The sequence below is a fragment of the Varanus komodoensis genome, unplaced genomic scaffold (genome assembly GCF_004798865.1).
Source record: "Varanus komodoensis strain SLA01 unplaced genomic scaffold, ASM479886v1 scaffold15, whole genome shotgun sequence".
Lineage (NCBI taxonomy): Eukaryota > Metazoa > Chordata > Lepidosauria > Squamata > Varanidae > Varanus > Varanus komodoensis.
In genome coordinates, this window is record NW_025335440.1 from 12,708,813 (window position 1) to 12,726,392 (window position 17,580).

The window sequence follows — 17,580 nt, forward strand, 5'->3', positions numbered from 1 at the left end:
AGCATGCTTTTCACCTGGCTTCTCCAGCTGAAAGGATCAGGTAGAGGAGATGGAGAAGTTCCTGGGGAGCCACTACCAGAGTGGACTAGCTTGAGAAATGGTCTGACTTAATATGGCAGCTTCCTGTCTGTTCTTTATCTATAGCAGGTGTGTGGGTATGTGAAGGCTGTACAGTTTGGCTTACGGACAGGTTGGTTTCCTGACTCTGCTTTTTTTTTCCTTTGGCAGATCCAAGATTCCCCAGCCATCCTTTGTTTGAACAGCGGAGCCCACCGCCACCGCCACCGCCACTCCTCAACAGCACCCATCCTGTTCCCACTCAAAATCCACTGCCTTTCAGTCAGCCTGGACCAGGTTTTAATCAGCAGGGGCAGCAGCCCATGTTTCCCAGAGAGAGGCTGGTGAGGCCAAATATTCAGCCTCCAGGCCCAGTGGGAGTCCTCCACTTCAACCAACCTGGAGCAGCAAATGCACGGCCCTTCCTTCCGCCCAGGCAGTCATTCCTGCAAGTTCCGGGGCAGCCATTCTTAACGACTCTTACGCAGCCCAGCATGCAGGTATGAAACCATAATGTGTTAACATACGCTTGGCAATCCAGGCTAAAGCTATTATGGTATGCTCTCCTGTGCAGTTAATAGAGGAACATCCTTCTTATTGTTTTGTGAGCATCTCTGTAGGGCAGAATACAGATGTTCCATCCTTCAGTCACTGTGAAGAGCATGGTAATCATTTTACCTGATGCTTAGGAAAGGGATACCCAGTTTTTTTCCATGTATTTTTGCCCACTCCTTTTAGAGATCTCAAAGCATGTAACAAACATGCGACAGAACCTCTCCCCTCAATTGTTCTGGCTCTTTGCTTAAGAAAGGAATGATTTTGTGCAAGTGATTCTTTGCTTCACTTAAAGAGGTTCAGACCATTTTTTTTTTGTTTAAGCTCAACACCAGGGAAGCTCTCCTGTACACCAAACTTTGCTTGGATAGATGTCACAGATGTAGACAAAATTTAAATGTGTCTTTTATTGCTGTGCCAAGTATGAAAACAGGCTTTCCCCCTGTGCCTGGTGTTAATTGAATTATGAGGTTAGTGGCAAGTTTCTATCAGTGTAGTCCTTCAGAGTAAAGATATTAAACTACTTTGATTTTTGTGAAGCTGTTCACAGCTAATGAGATTAGAAAAGTTTGTAATGCAACATTTTGTCCAATATTCCATGGCTTCCTAAATTGATTTATTCCGGAAGAAATACGGAAATAATCTATTGTTTAAAAACAAGTTCCTGTGTAGTGAGTAGATTAAGCCTGCATCTAGAGAAGATGCTGGGTCACTTCAAAGGTTAGAGCACCCTCTGCTGGTGTAATTGTCTTTCATGTGATACTAGTGAATGTAGTGTCAGCATGCAGTCTTTTTTCTTAAGCTTTAAAAAATAAATAGATAAAATGTGTACCTCCGTTGTTATAAAATACATTCAGAAAATAGTCAAAACTCTCATACTCTTTAAAAAAGAGAACAGCTCTTTTTAAAATGTAAATTGATTTAAGCACACTTTTGACTGCCTTGGGTGATGCTGTTAACACATGGCTTTTCTGTAGTTGTAGTGGATGTGGCATGCAAACTTAAATGTCATTAGCTGCCTAGCAGGTTGAGCATGTAAGGGCAGGCTTTTTCTGCATTTGCCACACACATGTTGTCTTTCAAAACACGTAGGGTCCCTTGCATCCACCTTTGCAGCCTCATCAGCAGCACCCGCAGCCGCCGCAGCAGCACCAGCAGCACCCGCAGCAGCAGCACCCGCAGCATCCGCAGCCGCCGCAGCACCACCAGCAGCATCAACCACACCAGCAACAGCACCACCTCCTGGCTGTGCCGCCGCAGCCCCTAATTCCGGTCGCCCCGTCCCAGTTCAGACCTCACATGCAGACTTCACAGCAACAGCCAAGCAGCAACCGGCTGCAGTGTCAGCAGCGACAAGGTCTGGTCAAGGCTAGGCATGTAAGTGTCATTTTAAATACAGTAACAAAACCTGGCTTGCCTCTGCAGGAGGCAAGAGTGCTCCAGAAGTCATGTTTTAAAATGTGCAAGGAGTTTCTCTCTCTTGCTCTTGGCTTGTCTCCTTGTAAATACGTCTAATGTGTCTGAATAAGAACATAGCAAAGCCATGCTGGATCAGAGCAGTGCTCCATCTGGTCCAGCACTCAGTTCACATGGGGGCATACCAGCTGCCCATAGCATCCCTCCAGCCCTCATTTGGACTGTGTCTTGCAGATTGCTTGTCCACTCAAGACAGTCGTAGTTGCATTGGGTGTGCAAAGGAGTACAGAGTTCATGTTTGCTGCAGTCTTACGTCAGGCAGTTTGTTTTTCTTCCTTGTAGTGAGTTGCTCCTGATCTTAGTGAAATCAAATAGGTAAAACATAAACAAAAATCAAATACAATAAAGTGTAGCAGTAATACAGAGATGACATATTAAAACAAAAGCAGAGTTCTGAAACATATCAAATTGAGGGGAAACAATTCTGAAATGCAACTTTAAAATGCAACTGACAGTAAAACGTTTAATATATTAAAAGATCAGACGTAGCCTGATGCCAGATGAGCAACAATGCTGGTCCCCAGCAGATTTCTGTATGGAAGATATTTCACAGTTGCGGGGATGCCTGCATATTCACAAGTGGGCATCTGTTAAATTTCAGTATGCAAGGGTATGCAGACCCGGGCCTCCGTTCACAGGGCTGAGGCAGAAATATGTGAAAACGTATCCTTCCAATACTGTGTCTCTAAACCATGGAGAGCTATATAGGATGAAACTGTCAACTAGAGTTTAGTCTAGGGCTGAGATGGAAGCAAGTGAGATGATATGGTGGGACCATACTGCCTAGCAAAACAGCATAGTGCTAGGTTCTAGTCAGTGTTCTTACCTTGCGTATGAGCTGAAGTTTCCAAACAGGATTCAGCTGCAGCCCTGCATAGAACATATTTCAGTTATCCAAATGGGACATTAGTAAAGTATAGAGCACTGAAGCCAGGCTGACATCAGGTAGGGGTGCAGCTGGCTTACAAGTCTAAATTGATTTAGGTGCTCATACAACAGAAAACACTGGCAGAGATGGATCTGCAGGCACCACTAAAATAACTTCCTGATCCTTGTGGAAGTGTACAGCCCTTTTCAGAGCAGGTAAACACCTCTTCCCTGGAAAAGTGATCTATCTGCCAATAGTATCTCCTTCTTATCCAGGCTGAATTTTATTCTGATTCTTATTCAGTCTGCTACCATGGTCAGGGGCTGATTAAATACTTCCATTGCTTCACTTGGATTCATTGAAAAAGAATCATAAAGCTGTCTAACATCAGTATATTGAGGACACTTAAGTACTCAGCTTCCTATAATAGGGCAAGTGGAATCTTGCAGGGCCCCAAACATGGAGTGAGCCCCAAGGAGTGGAACAGAAACCAATGCCCCCAGTACCATCTTCTAAAAGCAGTTCTCTGTATGAGTAATAGTTATCTTTCTCACTTCCAATTCACTCTTTTCCAGAGGGACACTATGGTCAATAGTATCAAAACCTATGAACACTTGGGGAGGATTAACAGGTTGACATATCCCTTGTGTCTCCCCTGGCATAAATCATCCAACAGAACAACTAGAGTAGTTTCATTGCCATAATCAGCCTAAATCCCAAATTAAATGTTTTCAGAAAATCACTTCCATCCAGTAGCATCTGGACCTGGCTGGCTGCATGCAAAGCCACCCACAAAGGGGACATTATTGATTTATATACACACAAGATTTATGTGTCGTGTAGTGGTTAGAGAGCTGGACTGGGACTCAGGAGACTTGGCTTCTCATATCCACTTGGCAATGAAACTCAGTGGGTGACATCGAGCCAGTCATGGACTCTTGACCTAAGCTACCTCAGGATTGTTGCTGTGAGGATAAAATGGAAAGGAGCGGAACTTTGTAAGCTACCTCAGATTCCCTGCAAGAGGAAGAAATGTGGGGAATAAGTGTAGCTTAACAAGAATTATAATCTGCTCTATATTCCTGTAGTGAACAATAAAAGTTAAAGCAGATAAAAAAGAACACATTAAAAAGATTTGCCACTAGCTCATAGTTGCTTAACTCCCGTAGGTAGAGTTATGATTTTTTTCCTTTAAGGGTGCTGGGGCCTTTCCCTCCCTTAAAGAGGCATCCGTAACTTCTCTGACCCAGTTGATTCTAATAAGATAGGCATGAGGATTAAGCAACAAAATGGTCAAATGAGCTTAACCCAAGTACTTTTCCTACCCTAAGTTATTAAAACCAGAAAGACATCCCATGTTGTCTTGATTATATGGTTCTTCAGATGCTTTCACGGATTGAGCTGCCCTGAATATGGAGATGTGCATTGTAAAACCAGCAATAATGTACAAACAAATCACAGCAATCTGTTTCCTTGTGGCTACTCTATTAAGCAAGAACCAAAAAAGGCCCAAGCTTTTAGAATAGCACTGCTGGATAATGCTGAGAGGATGCACTAATGGAGGAAAGGGATCTTCCTTTCCTGTATCACTTCTATTAAGTAAGCTCAGGAGTGAGTCCTTGCTTGTATTTGATTTGCATTAGAAACCAAACCCAAGTTTTTCTCCATCTGCATTCCTAATGCCTTTAGGTCACATTTATACCAAGGACCTGACTAGCTCTGCAGGGCAGGGAGGGACATTCAAGGGCTGTTGTGTCAACTCCCTGAGGCATCTGTGTATCCAACAGAGGGACCTGAGCTTCCAATATATCAACTGGAACATTCCCCCAAAGCTCTCTGGGGGAATTTCAGTCCATTCACCCCTGTGGGCAGCATGTCCTGCTAGGTTCCTTCACTCTTGCCAAGCCTAAATCTCAGCCCGAGACAGATACTCTGACCATAGCAGAGGAACAGGTGTAAAACACCCCCACCACAGTCCTCCTGTCTGGTAGAGTGGACCAAAGTTGGAGAGTGACTTGCTACATGTGTTCTGCCAATTGCACGTTGAGACAGCCCCATGGTGGCCATGAAATTCTAAACTGCTCAAGATAATGTGATGATAACATGGCTATTGTAGTCCTCAAGAAGCCCAGTTCTGAGGAATTGCAGTATCAAATCTGAGCTCAGGCAAGGAGACTGGGTAGGGAGGTGAACAGTCTTATCAACAGAATCCATCATCATCACACTATTTATATCCCACTCATTTTTCCTCTTGTGATAAACCCTAGATGGCTTACATTGTTCCATTTTAACCTTACAGGTAGGTTAGGCTGAGAGTGAGTGACTGGCCCACAATCACTGAGTAAGAACTAGAACCCGGATCTTCTAGGCCCCCATTTTAGCACCTCGACCACTGCACCACACTGACTTGCTAATGTGACCTGAGAGTCCAACACCAAGATATAAACACTCTAGGTTGATTCTCAAATGGACAGAAAGCTGAGCAAGATGGTATTCATGGAAACCATAACAACTCCCCTTCTGAAAACCTCTAGTTTATTTTGGTGTAGAACTGAACACACAGGAAGGTATAATTGGGAGAAACTAACTCCCTGCTCCCTCTTCATTAGGCACACCAGATTGGTTGTCTTATCTACAAGTTTCACACACAAATGGATAAGACTACTTAAAAGGAATTGGGGAAGAATCTGGCTTGGATCCCCTCTCCCTTGCTTTTTGGAGGCAAGCCCTGTTCCCCTTGTCCATGGTTTCTAAAGCCCTCCCAGAAGGGTTGTCTCCTGGAAGGGTGGAAAAACTGCAATTCCACAGGCAGTTTTTCTAAGCCATTGTGAAGTTGTATCTTTCTGGACAATGAATCAGATCATGTTGAGGCAACTCACCAGTAATCAAACCACAGATTCTTTGTAACCCTACTTTAAACTACTTTTGTTGTAAACCACCCAGAGAGCTTTGGTTATGGGTGCTATAGAAATGTTGTTGTTGTAGTTGATAATGATAATAATCTACCTTAAACATAGAACACTAAGGTTTGTTGTGTGCCATCAAGTTGCCTTTGACCTGTTTCAACCCTATGAACAGAGAAGTTCAAGACCATGGCTTCCTTTATGGATTCAATCCATCTCATATCACCATACAGCATCGTACAGCATCTGTCTCATATTTGGTCTTCCTTTTCATCTTCTGTCTTCAATGTTCCTTAACACAATTGTTTTCTTCTCATGATTTATTGAAGTATAACAGCCTCAGTTTTGTCATTTTTGCCTCTAGGGAAAGCTCTGGCTTGATTTGATCAGTGTTTGTCTTGTCTGACAAACAAATCCACTTGTTTGTCTTTCTGTCTGTCCAGGGTATTCACAAAGCTGTCTTCCAGCATCATGTTTCAAACGCATCAATTTTCTTCCTGTCAGATTTCTTCTCTGTCTAGATTTCACACTCATACATTGTGATTGAGAATACAAAGGTGTGGATGAACCTGACCTTGGTTTCTGCTGAAATGTTCTTACATTTGGTGATCTTTTCTAGCTCCTTCATTGCTCCCTTTCCAAGTCTGACTTCTTTGAAGCTCTTGGCTGCAGTCTCCCTTTGAATTGATGACTGGGCTGAAGTATGTGAAATCTTTCACAGTCTTGATTTATTCATTATTCATGGTAAAGTTCAGTAATTCTTTTGTGGAAATTATTTTTGAATTTCTTAAAATTCAGCTGCAGTCCTGCTTTTGCATTTTTTCTTTCATTTTCCCCCAGGTCGTTTCAAGTCATTGCTGCTTTCTGCCAGTAAGAAACAAACATCTAAATATCCTATATTATGGATATTTCTTCTGCAGTTTTCACTCCTTCCTCTGTTTCTAACTGAGCTTTCCTTAGATATGTTTTGTGTATAGATTGGACAGATAGGGAGATACATTGCATCCTTGTCTGGGTAGCTTTGCCTATGGGAAGCCATTCTGCTTCTTTGTATTTTGTCCTGAGTGTAGCTTCTTGTCCAGGGTACAGGTTATGCATCAGGACAGTCAGGTGCAGAGGCACACCCCTTTCTCTCAGGAGCATCCATAGCTTCTCATGATCCAGACAGTCAAAGGCTTTGCTCTGGACTATAAAGCGTAGAATGAAATTTTTCTGAAATTCTTCGGTGCACTCCAGTAGCCAATGTGTATTTGCAATATGATCTCTAGGGTAGCTTCCTTTTCAGAATCCAGCTTGGATGTCTAGCATTTCTCACTTGATAAAGGGTAGTATTCTTTGTTGCCACACTTCAAGCATTACTTTGTTTGCGTGGGAGATTAATTCGCTCTTAATCTTAAATGTAGGTTTAATGGTCCTATGTTGCTGCACTCCTTTGCCTCTCCTTTCATGGGGACTGGAATATATATTGAATGTTTCCTGTCTGTAGGCCACTGTTTTGTTTTCCATATTTGTTGACCTCTTTTTGTTAGGATTTGGACTGTTTTGTTTTCTGCAACCTGGAATAATTTTATTGGTATCCTGTCTACTCTAGGTGCTTTATTCTTTTCAAATGGTTTCAGAACAGCTTCCATTTCAGTTTCTAATATTGTAGACTCTTCTTCATAGATGACTGCTTTGAAGAAGCCTGTCACCTTTCATCTCTTCTGTATAGCACTTACATATATTCTTTCCATCTTTGCTATATTTTCTTCTGGTCAGAGAGTATGTTCCCTTGTTCGTCTTTTAGCATTTCTACCCCAGGTTTGAATTTTCCTTTAATTTCTTTGATTTTCTGGAAGAAGTCTCTTGTTTTTCCCCTTTCATTGCTCTCTCCTATTTCTTTGCACTGATACTTGTAATCATTCTTTCTGTTGATACACCATAGCCACTGAAAAGTTATGACTCTATTTCTGTCACCTTTTGCTTTTGCTTCTCACCTGTCCTTTTCAAGTGCAAGAGTTTGTTTTGGCATTTGTATAGCCGTTTTCTTTCCTTTTACTACAGGGATTGCCTTTTGGCATTCGTCTGTGGTTTCAGTTCACTGTGCTTTAGGCTCATAGTCAAGTTGAGCAGTACAAATCTGTTCTTTATGTGAACTTTAAATTCTTCTGGGATGTTACTTAAGTTATATTTTGGTGCTCTGTCTGTCTTTGTATGTGTGTGCGCACGTGCCTGCTTGATCCTGATTTTTGAAGTTAAGGACTGATGTTCATTACCACAGTCTGCTTCTGGTTGCATTATGGTAGCAAGAATACAGCTTCTCCACCTCCAGTAACCTAATCTACAGTGGTACCTTGGCTCACGAACTTAATCCGTTCCAGGACTCTGGCCATGACCTAAACTGGTCATGAGCCAAGTTAAATTTCCCCTTATGGTTCAATGTAAATAAGGTTAATCTGTTCTGTAAGTTTTTTTTTTAATCAGAAAAATGTAAGACAAAGTGGCAAAGAACAACAAGGATTGTGGCCATCTCCCGCCCGCACCTGAGCACGAGCGTGGTCATCTCCCTGCCCCCCAGCACGACTGCGATTGCGCCCCTCATTCCTGCATTTGCTTGTCATCTTGGTACACTGGGGGGGGGGGGGGGATGGGTGCGAATGCGGGTGCACTCGGGGGGGGGGTCGGGCATGATCTCAGCCATCTTCCCCCTGCCCCCAGTACGATTGCGGCCATCTCCCCTCTCGGGGGCGGGGGGGATGGCCACAATTGCGGTCGCCACCCAATGCAGAGTTCACGACCTGAGTAAAAATTTTTATCAAATTTTTGTTCACGACCCGATTTGGGCGTGAACTGAGGTGTTCATGAGCCGAGGTACCACTGTATTTGGTTTCTGTATTGGCCATCTGGTGAAGTCCATGTATACAATTTAAGTGGTTGTTTGAAGTTTATATTTACAGTAAACAGATTAATGGCTTCACAGAATTCTATGAGTCATTCTCCTGCTTCATTTCTAACTCTTGTTCAAATTTTTCTACAAATTTGAGTTTTTGTTGTTTCCTACTTTTGTCTTCCAACCACCTAGGATTAGTACCATGTCATGTTTTGGTGTATTATCAATTTCCTCTTGAACACCTGCATAGAAGGTTCCATTTCTTCTCTTCAGCATCTGTTGTTGGAGCATAGAGTCTGTCTGTCTGTCTATTTTAGAATTTATAAACTGTGTCAATATTTTAAATTACGGTTATGTTGTCAGGGTTTCCACTAATTCTGATTGACATTATTTGGTTGGACTTTGCCTTATAGCCTCTTATTGCCTGTGCTCCAACTTGCCTCAGTATTGTCATTTCTGGAGTAAAATAATTTGTGTTTTTCTGATTGTGAATGTCCCATTCCAGTCCACCTTAGTTTGCTCACACCAAATACTGCAATGTTCATTCTTTCCATTTCTTGCTGTATGATTTCCAGTTTGTCTGGATTCATACTTCTCCCATTCCATGCCCCAGTTGTATGTGTTGTGCAGCACTGGATTTTCCTTTCACTTATGTTCGTGTCAGCCACTAGAGTTCCTTTTGGGCTTGATTCATTAGTGCCGTTAGTGGTAGTGCTACTTATATTTGACCTTTGCCCTTCCCCAGTAGTTTGTAAAGTGCTTACATCCTGGGGGGGTTCTCATCTTCTGGCAGTATTTCTTGCTTCATTTTGAATTGATTCCTCATAGGATTTTCAAGGTAAGAAAATTCAGAAATGGATTACCATATCCTCCTTAAGCATCACTGCCATTGTTTGCAAAAGACGCTCTGCCAGTGTTGCTCTCAACTGCCACTGCTGCCCAGTAGTTGCCTTTCAGAGGTTTCTCTACCCCCATCATTATTAATCAGATATATTCTCTTTTTGATGATGTGACCATTACTCCTAAAGAAGGTGGATGCATGTTAGTTTGGTGTCTCAGCCTTGACTATTCCGCCTTGGGTGACCCTGCTCGGAGACCAGCCTAATGAGACTATTTTGGCCTCCTGATGGTATTGCTTTCAACTTCTTGAACACTCTCAACCCCCCGCACTAAATTAAAGTGTGCATTCAAGAGGTAGCCCCACCTAATGTCTCACAGTTAAGACAAGACAGATAGGGCAAAAATTGTTTTACACACTGTGACCATGGGACTGAGGAAGTTAATTAGCAGGGATAAATGCAGCAAAGAAATGAGAGTAGTCCAGGAGGAACGTTCCAGTGTGGTTTGTGTGGAAGGATTTGAAAAGAAGAGAGACTGGGACTTAGTAGGACAGACAATTCCATATGCCAGTTAAGGCACCTGCGGAAAGCTATGTCTGCATCTCAGGCTGGCTACATTTATTAATCTCTTGTCACAAATCCTGTAACTTTGTTGAGCAGCATATATGTCTTTTTGCTCTGGTCTGGCTAAAATGTTTTCAAACCATTTAGTATTATTCTGTCTTGGTTCAGCTTTACCTTCTTTGTCCTGCAGCAGGTGAATAGTTGATACTTTCACTTCCATAGTAGGAATGGAGTTCTGGGAAAAGTCACTTTCTTAGGAAGGCCATTGGGATATTAGTTCTGCTCCTTCCTCTTCTCTCCTTTTCAAAGAGTCCAGTCCTGTTAGCCTATCCAGGCCTATTATAATGGCAGTCAGCATTACAAAGGGGATGTGCATATGCCATTGAAATGGCCACTAAAAATTCAGATTCCTAGCCTCCATTCAGAACCTCATGTCAACCTTTGTCCTCTATGGTACTGTAGCCAAAAACTTACTGTATACTGGATACTAAGAACTCAGCAGTATCAGGAGTATTTTCAATTATTCTTTCAGAACACACCCACGCAGAACATTGTAAAGCGTCCAAATCAGCAACTTCAGTCACCTGCTCCAAGGAACAGCAACTTACGTGAACTGCCGATTGCGCCCTTGCACGCAATTGAGGCTGCAAACAACCGAAGGACCTCAACGCCGGCTGCACAAGTGAAGCCCATTGCCAGTGCCACCCCTGCCATGAGGCCTCCTGCAGGTGTCAAGACCCAACAGGGCAGAACTGAGATAAAACCCAGAGCACTCACGCCAGTGGCACAGCCTAAAGCAGAGACCAAACCGGAGCCAGAGGTAAAGGATCTCCAGTCAATTTCTTTATGCTTTTATCATAAATGGATCTCTCAGTGTAGCCATTTTCAGACAGCAAGCCTTGTCAGTCTGTTCCAGAAAACACAGCTAAGGGTCTGGTGGCAATTTCAAGGCTATGGTTTATCCAGGCACCAGTTTTTGTGATGGTTGTTCAGTTCCTCAGAGGCATCTTATACAGCTGTAAAACTGTGCCAATTAGTGCCAGTAGGAAGAAGTCGTACTAACTGGATGCTGTGCCCATTTGTAGCCTTCTTCTGATAAAATGGTTAGCTAAAGATGGGCCAAAAAATTTGGCTCCTCCCCCTCCCATTTTGCAGAACTGGGGCAGAAATGCTCCTTCCCCAGATCAGTTTGAATTTCTTGAATAATTTACACAGGGTCACTAAGCATTCTTTGCAACTTTTCAATCCAGCATGACCTTCTTTCTGTTTGATTTGACTTTTGAAAAAGAGCAGGGAGCCTTGCCATTAACAGCCATCCAGCAGCATTCCTGAGGTCAAAATTCCCCAGTGTGATGCTTTGTGATGATGTGGTTTAATTCCCAGGAGCAGTTTTGGGGTCCTGGGAATGGGGCAAGATGGCTGCCTCATAGTCTGTCCATGAGGCAGCCCTTTTTTTCTCCAAAATGTCCCTTGGACCAGTGCTACCTTAGGGTGTCATTCAGAGGGACATTCTGTACCTAGGAATGTTGTAGAGATTTTGGCCAGCAGCAAAAAAAAAAAAAAAAAAAAAAGTCAAAACAAGGCAACCTCAACTTACAAAGGAAGGAGTGTGTGAGTCCAGGGTTCACTGCACTGCAGCTCATTCTTACAGTGCCAAACCAGAGGTGGCAGGCCTTCCTGCGGAAAACCCGTTGCAGTTGAGGCATCAGCTGGACGTTTTTTAGGTGGGTTGGCACAACACATCTGGCACGTTCCTCCACTGTGGGATGAAGGGCATGAGATGTCTGAGACTGATGGGGATAAGGATTCTTCCTCTTTTCTCTGATTGGAAATAACAAGCTGTGCTTGTGTACCTACAAAGTGTGAAAGAAAGCAGTGTGCCAAGGTGGATCCCTACTAGATTTTAGTTGCTGAGGCTTCAGGCAAGGGTTGGAGCCTTAGGCCCCTGAATTCTTTCCATCGAGTCACGTCATGAATTTCTTTCACCCTGGAATTCTTGAGTAGAGCATAAAATCCACTACCTAATGTTGAGAGCATGCTGAACATGACTGCAGAGATCAAATTAAAGAAATTTTGGGTTTGCGGAAGGGGGAAGTAGTACATCCTATTCTATTGTGTGCTGTTTGTCATTTTAGAAAACTGAGAGTCAGTGGATGCATTTGACAAGGCAGCTAACCTTGCAACTAAGCTGTGCAAGGTGGGTTCCTTGTGGAACGACATACAGTGTGCCTCAGAGCTAATTGGGCTTGCGCTGGCTTACTGTCCTCCCTCTTCTTCTCCCAGCCCTCTTGCAGCTTTCCCATGGTACTCAGCAGCAGGACTAAACTTAATTCCCCTCCTCAGAATGACTGCAACACCTTTTGCAGTTGCCATGGCTTTTTTCTGATATTAATTCCCCCACTGTTTTCGCAATCCTGGAAGTGACAGCCACTGACTGTCTATTCCAAGCCTCCAAGCAGAACTTTGGACCATTACGCTGCTATTCACCACATTTGGGGGCGGGGAGTGTCACCCAGGAGGCACCATCCACTGGATGCTGACAAAGGTAGGTTAATTTGTTAATCAATGGACGAGGAAGCTGAGGCACTGCCAAGATATATCCTCCCTTTCGCATCATCCGTCATACCATCCACCAAGTCCCTTCTCCAGTGCTGCTTTGCATTGTGGGAAAGAATCTGAGTGTGGATTGCCAGATCTGAGGTTGGCCCTGTTTTTAAAGCTCAGGGCTAAGAATTTGAGCAATCCTATGGCTTGGGTCCATAAGATTGCTTTGCTGGCCAAGTACTATATAGTCGCTCATTACAGTGATCCCTTAAAAATAGACTTGAATGATGAGGGTAGCTAAAGTACTCCTGTATTTATAGTAGTTCAGGGGATGTCACACTACTCCTACATTTTCCCTCTAACTACAAGCATAGGTAATTCATATTCCAGTATGCCACAAACAAGGCTTTTCTTCAACATGGAGACCTTGCCAAACTTGGTTCTCTTTATCATATATTTCTTTGTTAGGTTATTTTTTATTTAGGTTTTATTTTTGAATCATCTCCTAACAATGGCTTCCTAGGTGCTTTTCAGGAACAGCTGGGCTGAGACCAGTAGGTGGGTCACATTACTTGTCACACCAGTATTACTCTTTGTTTACATATCTTGAAAGGAAAGAGGCTAACAGGCAAAGGAAGAACAAGAGGAAGAGGGTATCTGCATGAATGAAGGGTAAAACAGAGGAAAACAGGTCTATATGGTGGTAAATTAAAATTGGCTTTGACATTGCAAGTTTGAGGTAACTTCTAAAAGGATAGCAGATTATAGTCATACAGAGCTTGCCTTTGTTACGGATCTGTTTTGTCTCTATATCGGATGAAGCTGCTAAATCATCTGTTCTGAGGTGTATAGGAAATGCTGTATAAAGCAAATCTAAGTTGGTGGGTTCATGGGACTGTGAGAACTGTTGTATGATTAAAATGAAGCAAATTCTTGGTTCGTTGCTTTATCCATAAAAATGTGCATTCTGTTGAAGCTGCTAACTCAGGAGCAGCTCTTGGAAGCAGTTTTTTAAAAGAAATTGCTGTGATTTTTTTCATAGTTTCCTGTAAAGATGCATTTTTTGCCAGAGTTTTAGGCACTTTAGAAAAGGTTATTTGTGACACAAAGGGTATAATGCTTTTGGAAAAGCTTAAGGCTGGAATATTAAAGCTATTCCTGATATACCATTAATATTCCAACACTGCGTTTGGCAACATTTTAATTCTGAAGAGAGTGCATGAGTTCAAGGTCAGAGAGATTGACTTGTGCTGTTCATTATAACCAATTATTGTGTGACAAATGAGTTTCAGATCAGGCTGAAAATTCTGTAAGAAAAATCAATAGTTCTAATCAGGGCCTTTCAGGTCATTTACCACCCTACCTTTTGTTAGTTTGTCAGAAAAGAGCAAGATAAAACCTATGTGACAGTAGGCTGCCTCTGTATTGTTACTGCTTCCATTTGAAACAATATTTTGAGATCTTGAATTATAGTAATAGTTTAATTGGTTTCAGTAACTTCTAAATGAGTTCTGATTTGGAAGGCTTCAATTTCAGCATTCTGATTTTTCTCTCTTTTTCAAGTTCAAGCTAGAGTTATATATTCTTTGACTCTTTGTAGATTGGCTAATTAATAGCTAATAAACTTTTTTTTGGATTTGTATCACTGAAACCATTGGGACCATTTTTCAGTTACATATAAAATGCTTCCTGGGAAGCCTGCTTTTGTATTCATTCTATCTCTTTAGGACACATTTTTACAAAACTGGACAGGGGCTACTTCCTGATAACTTGTTTCTTTTTCTATTCCGTAGTTTCCTGATGAAGATGAAGAAACCAGACTTTACCGCTTGAAGATAGAGGAGCAGAAACGTCTAAGGGAAGAGATTCTGAAACAAAAGGAGCTGAGGCGGCAGCTTCAGGCTGGGGCTCGAAAGAGAGAATTGCTTGAAAGGCTCGCGCAGCAGCAGCAGCAGCAGCAGCAACAACAGCAGCAGCAGCAACAGCAGCAGCAGCAACAGCAGCAGCAGCAGAGTTCTTCAGTGCAACAGCAGGAGGAGGAGACTTCACAACTGTCCACCAATGGAAACCCTTTGCTTCCCCTTCCTGGTGTACTGCCCCGCCAAAATGTGAAGTATAGGCTGATGGTTAAAAAGCAAGAACCAGTAGTTCCAGCCCCACCAGCTGTTCAGCCTAAGCCCACAAACGTTCTGCAGGCTGGAGATAATGCCCAGTTCCAAGGACAGCAAATAAAAACAGTAAAGCAGCTAAGGCAGACTAGGACAATGCCCGAAAATGAGCTCCAGCTGCCTTATAAAGGGCTGCAAACAAAGCCTGCTGCAGTGCACTTGAACCCATCTCAGATTACTCGGGTGGCACCGGTGCAAGGTCAACCTCAGGAACTGAAGCCTGGGGTGAAAAGGACTGTCATGCAGCGGGCAAACAGTGGTAGTGGAGATGGGCCCCATGTCGGCACCAAAGTCAGGGTGATTAAGTTGTCAGGAGGGGTAAGTTACCAGGCTTGTCTGTCTTTTGTTTTCATGTGGTTTGTTTGTAGTCTGCATCTGTCCTGTTGGTGTCACTGGCAAAAGCGCAAGGAAATGAACCTTGGAGAAAATAGGCTTAGCAACATTCTCCTTTCAAAAATTTCCCTGTTAATTTTGAATTGATGCAGTTGTGTGTGGTCAACTGTGTGGCTATTTTATATGTTCCCCAGCTCCCTAGAATATGCGCTCCTTTCCCCATATTGTAATCTCAAGGGTTCCCACTGAACTGATGGACATATTTGGTAAATTAGCAGGATAAATGCAGCTAGCATGAAGACAGTTCATGGGCTTGTTATTAAATAGAGATGCTCCATGCCGTCACTGAATTTTGTTTCTAAATTAAAGAAATGAATATTAAGCCAGAAGAGGTTATAGTGAATGACAGAGCAAACTGAAGGAATAAGTGGGTATCTGTAAAAGTAGAATCCACGTTTATTACAGAAGAGTTTTATTTTTTTGCTGGTTAGGTTTGGTGACGTTTTGGGCGTGTTAACGAACTGCAGAACAATTCCCATTCAAGGGAAAAGGACAAATTATCTATCTTTGGCTTTTAGACCAGAAAGTGGAATAGAAATGAAAATAGTGAGAAATAAACAGTGCTCAAATTTATACGGAATGTTGCCCGAAGAACACTTAGAAGCTGAGTATAGCTTCTGTAGAGAAAAAAGGAGAACAGTTTTTAAACTACATAAAAAGATGAGGAACTTTATTTTTGTGGACAGTAAGATGAAGAGATGGACTAAGTTGATGGGAATATTAGCATCTTTCCTTACCACCTTGAGTCCTAAGGATAGAAACAGCAAGTTTTTTAAAAGTGAGAAAGAGTTTAGCTGTTAGCAGAATATATCTGCGCACCAGACTGTCCTGTACCATGACATCTTGGGCAGTTCCTATGAAAGCCTCCAGCTAAATGACCAAAGGTTCTCCACTCCACTAACCTTTGCTCAAGAAGGTAGCAGGCAAGTCCAGTTCAGAGTTCAGACAGGTGGTACTGGAGGGTAGGGAGAAGAAGGAACAGAAAGGAAGATAGTTCAAGGTTTATCTTGTTTATGTATGTCATGCTGAGTATAGGCAGGCAGAGTCTTCAGCAGAGACTTTTTCTCAGCAAGTATGGCATCCAGTCCCACTCTCTAGTACCATGCCAAACATCCTCAAGGCTAAAATAAGTTATCCAGTCCTGCTGTAGAAATATTCTTTGGAATATCATTTAGACAGGTATTTAATTCTGATCTTTCAGTAAAAGTTTACTTAGTTTCATGAAGTTGGACTTGACAGCCCCTGAAATGGTTGCAATTGTTGCATGCTTGGTTGTACATTAGCCAAAAGGAAGCTGTATGGAAAGTAAGTTAGGAAGTCTGTTAAGATATGTTGCAGGCTGTTTAATTCTGCTCCAAGGAAATATAATTACCACTGTGCTTCACTTTTTCTACAATTGTGATCAAATTGACAGGATTTGGACGAAAAAGTGGTATTGAAAGTAGAGAAAAGTAGTCTTAGGTTGCTCTCCTTTACACAGCTTAATTATCAGTACAGTTCAGCAGGTAAGAAGCCTAGAAAGTCTCCAGGGTTCCTTCCTTGGTGATTCTCAGCCTTAAATGGTTTTACATATGGAGAATAAAATGCAAAGAAGCTCTGCATGCAGAGGAAGCATTTGCATGAAACCAGAGCTTGCTTCAGGTCTTTTGGTTTTTGTTTTTGTTTTGGCTGCAGTATCTCCCACTGCTAAAGAGGCAAGTTGCTATTTAAATTGCAGATTGGCATGCCTCCTTGGTAATGTGAGCTGTTGTGGCAGGAACTTCAAAGAGAGTTCCAACTGTGTTTAGGCCTTTAGCCTTCATGTACACAGAGCTGCTTTGCACCAAGGCCAAGGTATCCTGCCTTACAAGTATGAAACAGGAATACCTTCCAAGCTTGATTATAGCAATCCTTTCCAGGAGTCTCTTTGATTTGCAATGATGTCCACAGGCTTACTGTCTTCATCAGTAGTGCAGCTGTATACTGTTCTTTCTGCTGTAGTATTTCAGTGTATATAGCAGCATCAGGGCTTCACACGGTTGTCTGTTGCGCTCTTACCCCCTTAAGTTTTGGGCAGAGCTCAAAAGGACAACTTAAGTTGCTTGTAAGCTAAATTTTATGTTTTTGGCAACCCCCCTCAAAAATACGCATATTTTAAAAACTCATTTTGGGTTGCCTGGGAGGCTGCTTGGCCCACAGCAAGAGGAATGGCCAGGGGATGAAAATGGCCCCCAGACCTCCCAAAATTGCCTGCTATAGAGCAGTGCCAGCCAAATATATACCAAATAAATTTAATTCTTCAGTTCAGCAGCTTTATATAACCTGGTTTTTAACTGCTCGCCTGGTTGCCATAGAAGACTAGTAA

General features: G+C 42.5%; 1 protein-coding gene across 4 annotated transcripts in view; it reads left to right on the forward strand.

Moving 5' to 3' along the window:
- RBM33 (RNA binding motif protein 33) overlaps positions 1–17,580 on the forward strand; it is a 97,734-nt gene that overhangs the window by 51,042 nt on the left and 29,112 nt on the right. For 3 of the 4 annotated variants that reach the window (XM_044425235.1, XM_044425236.1, XM_044425238.1), the window contains exons 12-15: positions 229–557; positions 1,705–1,989; positions 10,664–10,951; positions 14,469–15,161. In XM_044425235.1, the coding sequence (XP_044281170.1) occupies positions 229–557; positions 1,705–1,989; positions 10,664–10,951; positions 14,469–15,161 (1,595 nt within the window). The remainder of the gene's footprint in view (positions 1–228; positions 558–1,704; positions 1,990–10,663; positions 10,952–14,468; positions 15,162–17,580) is intronic. The other variant, XM_044425237.1, reaches the window with a different exon arrangement.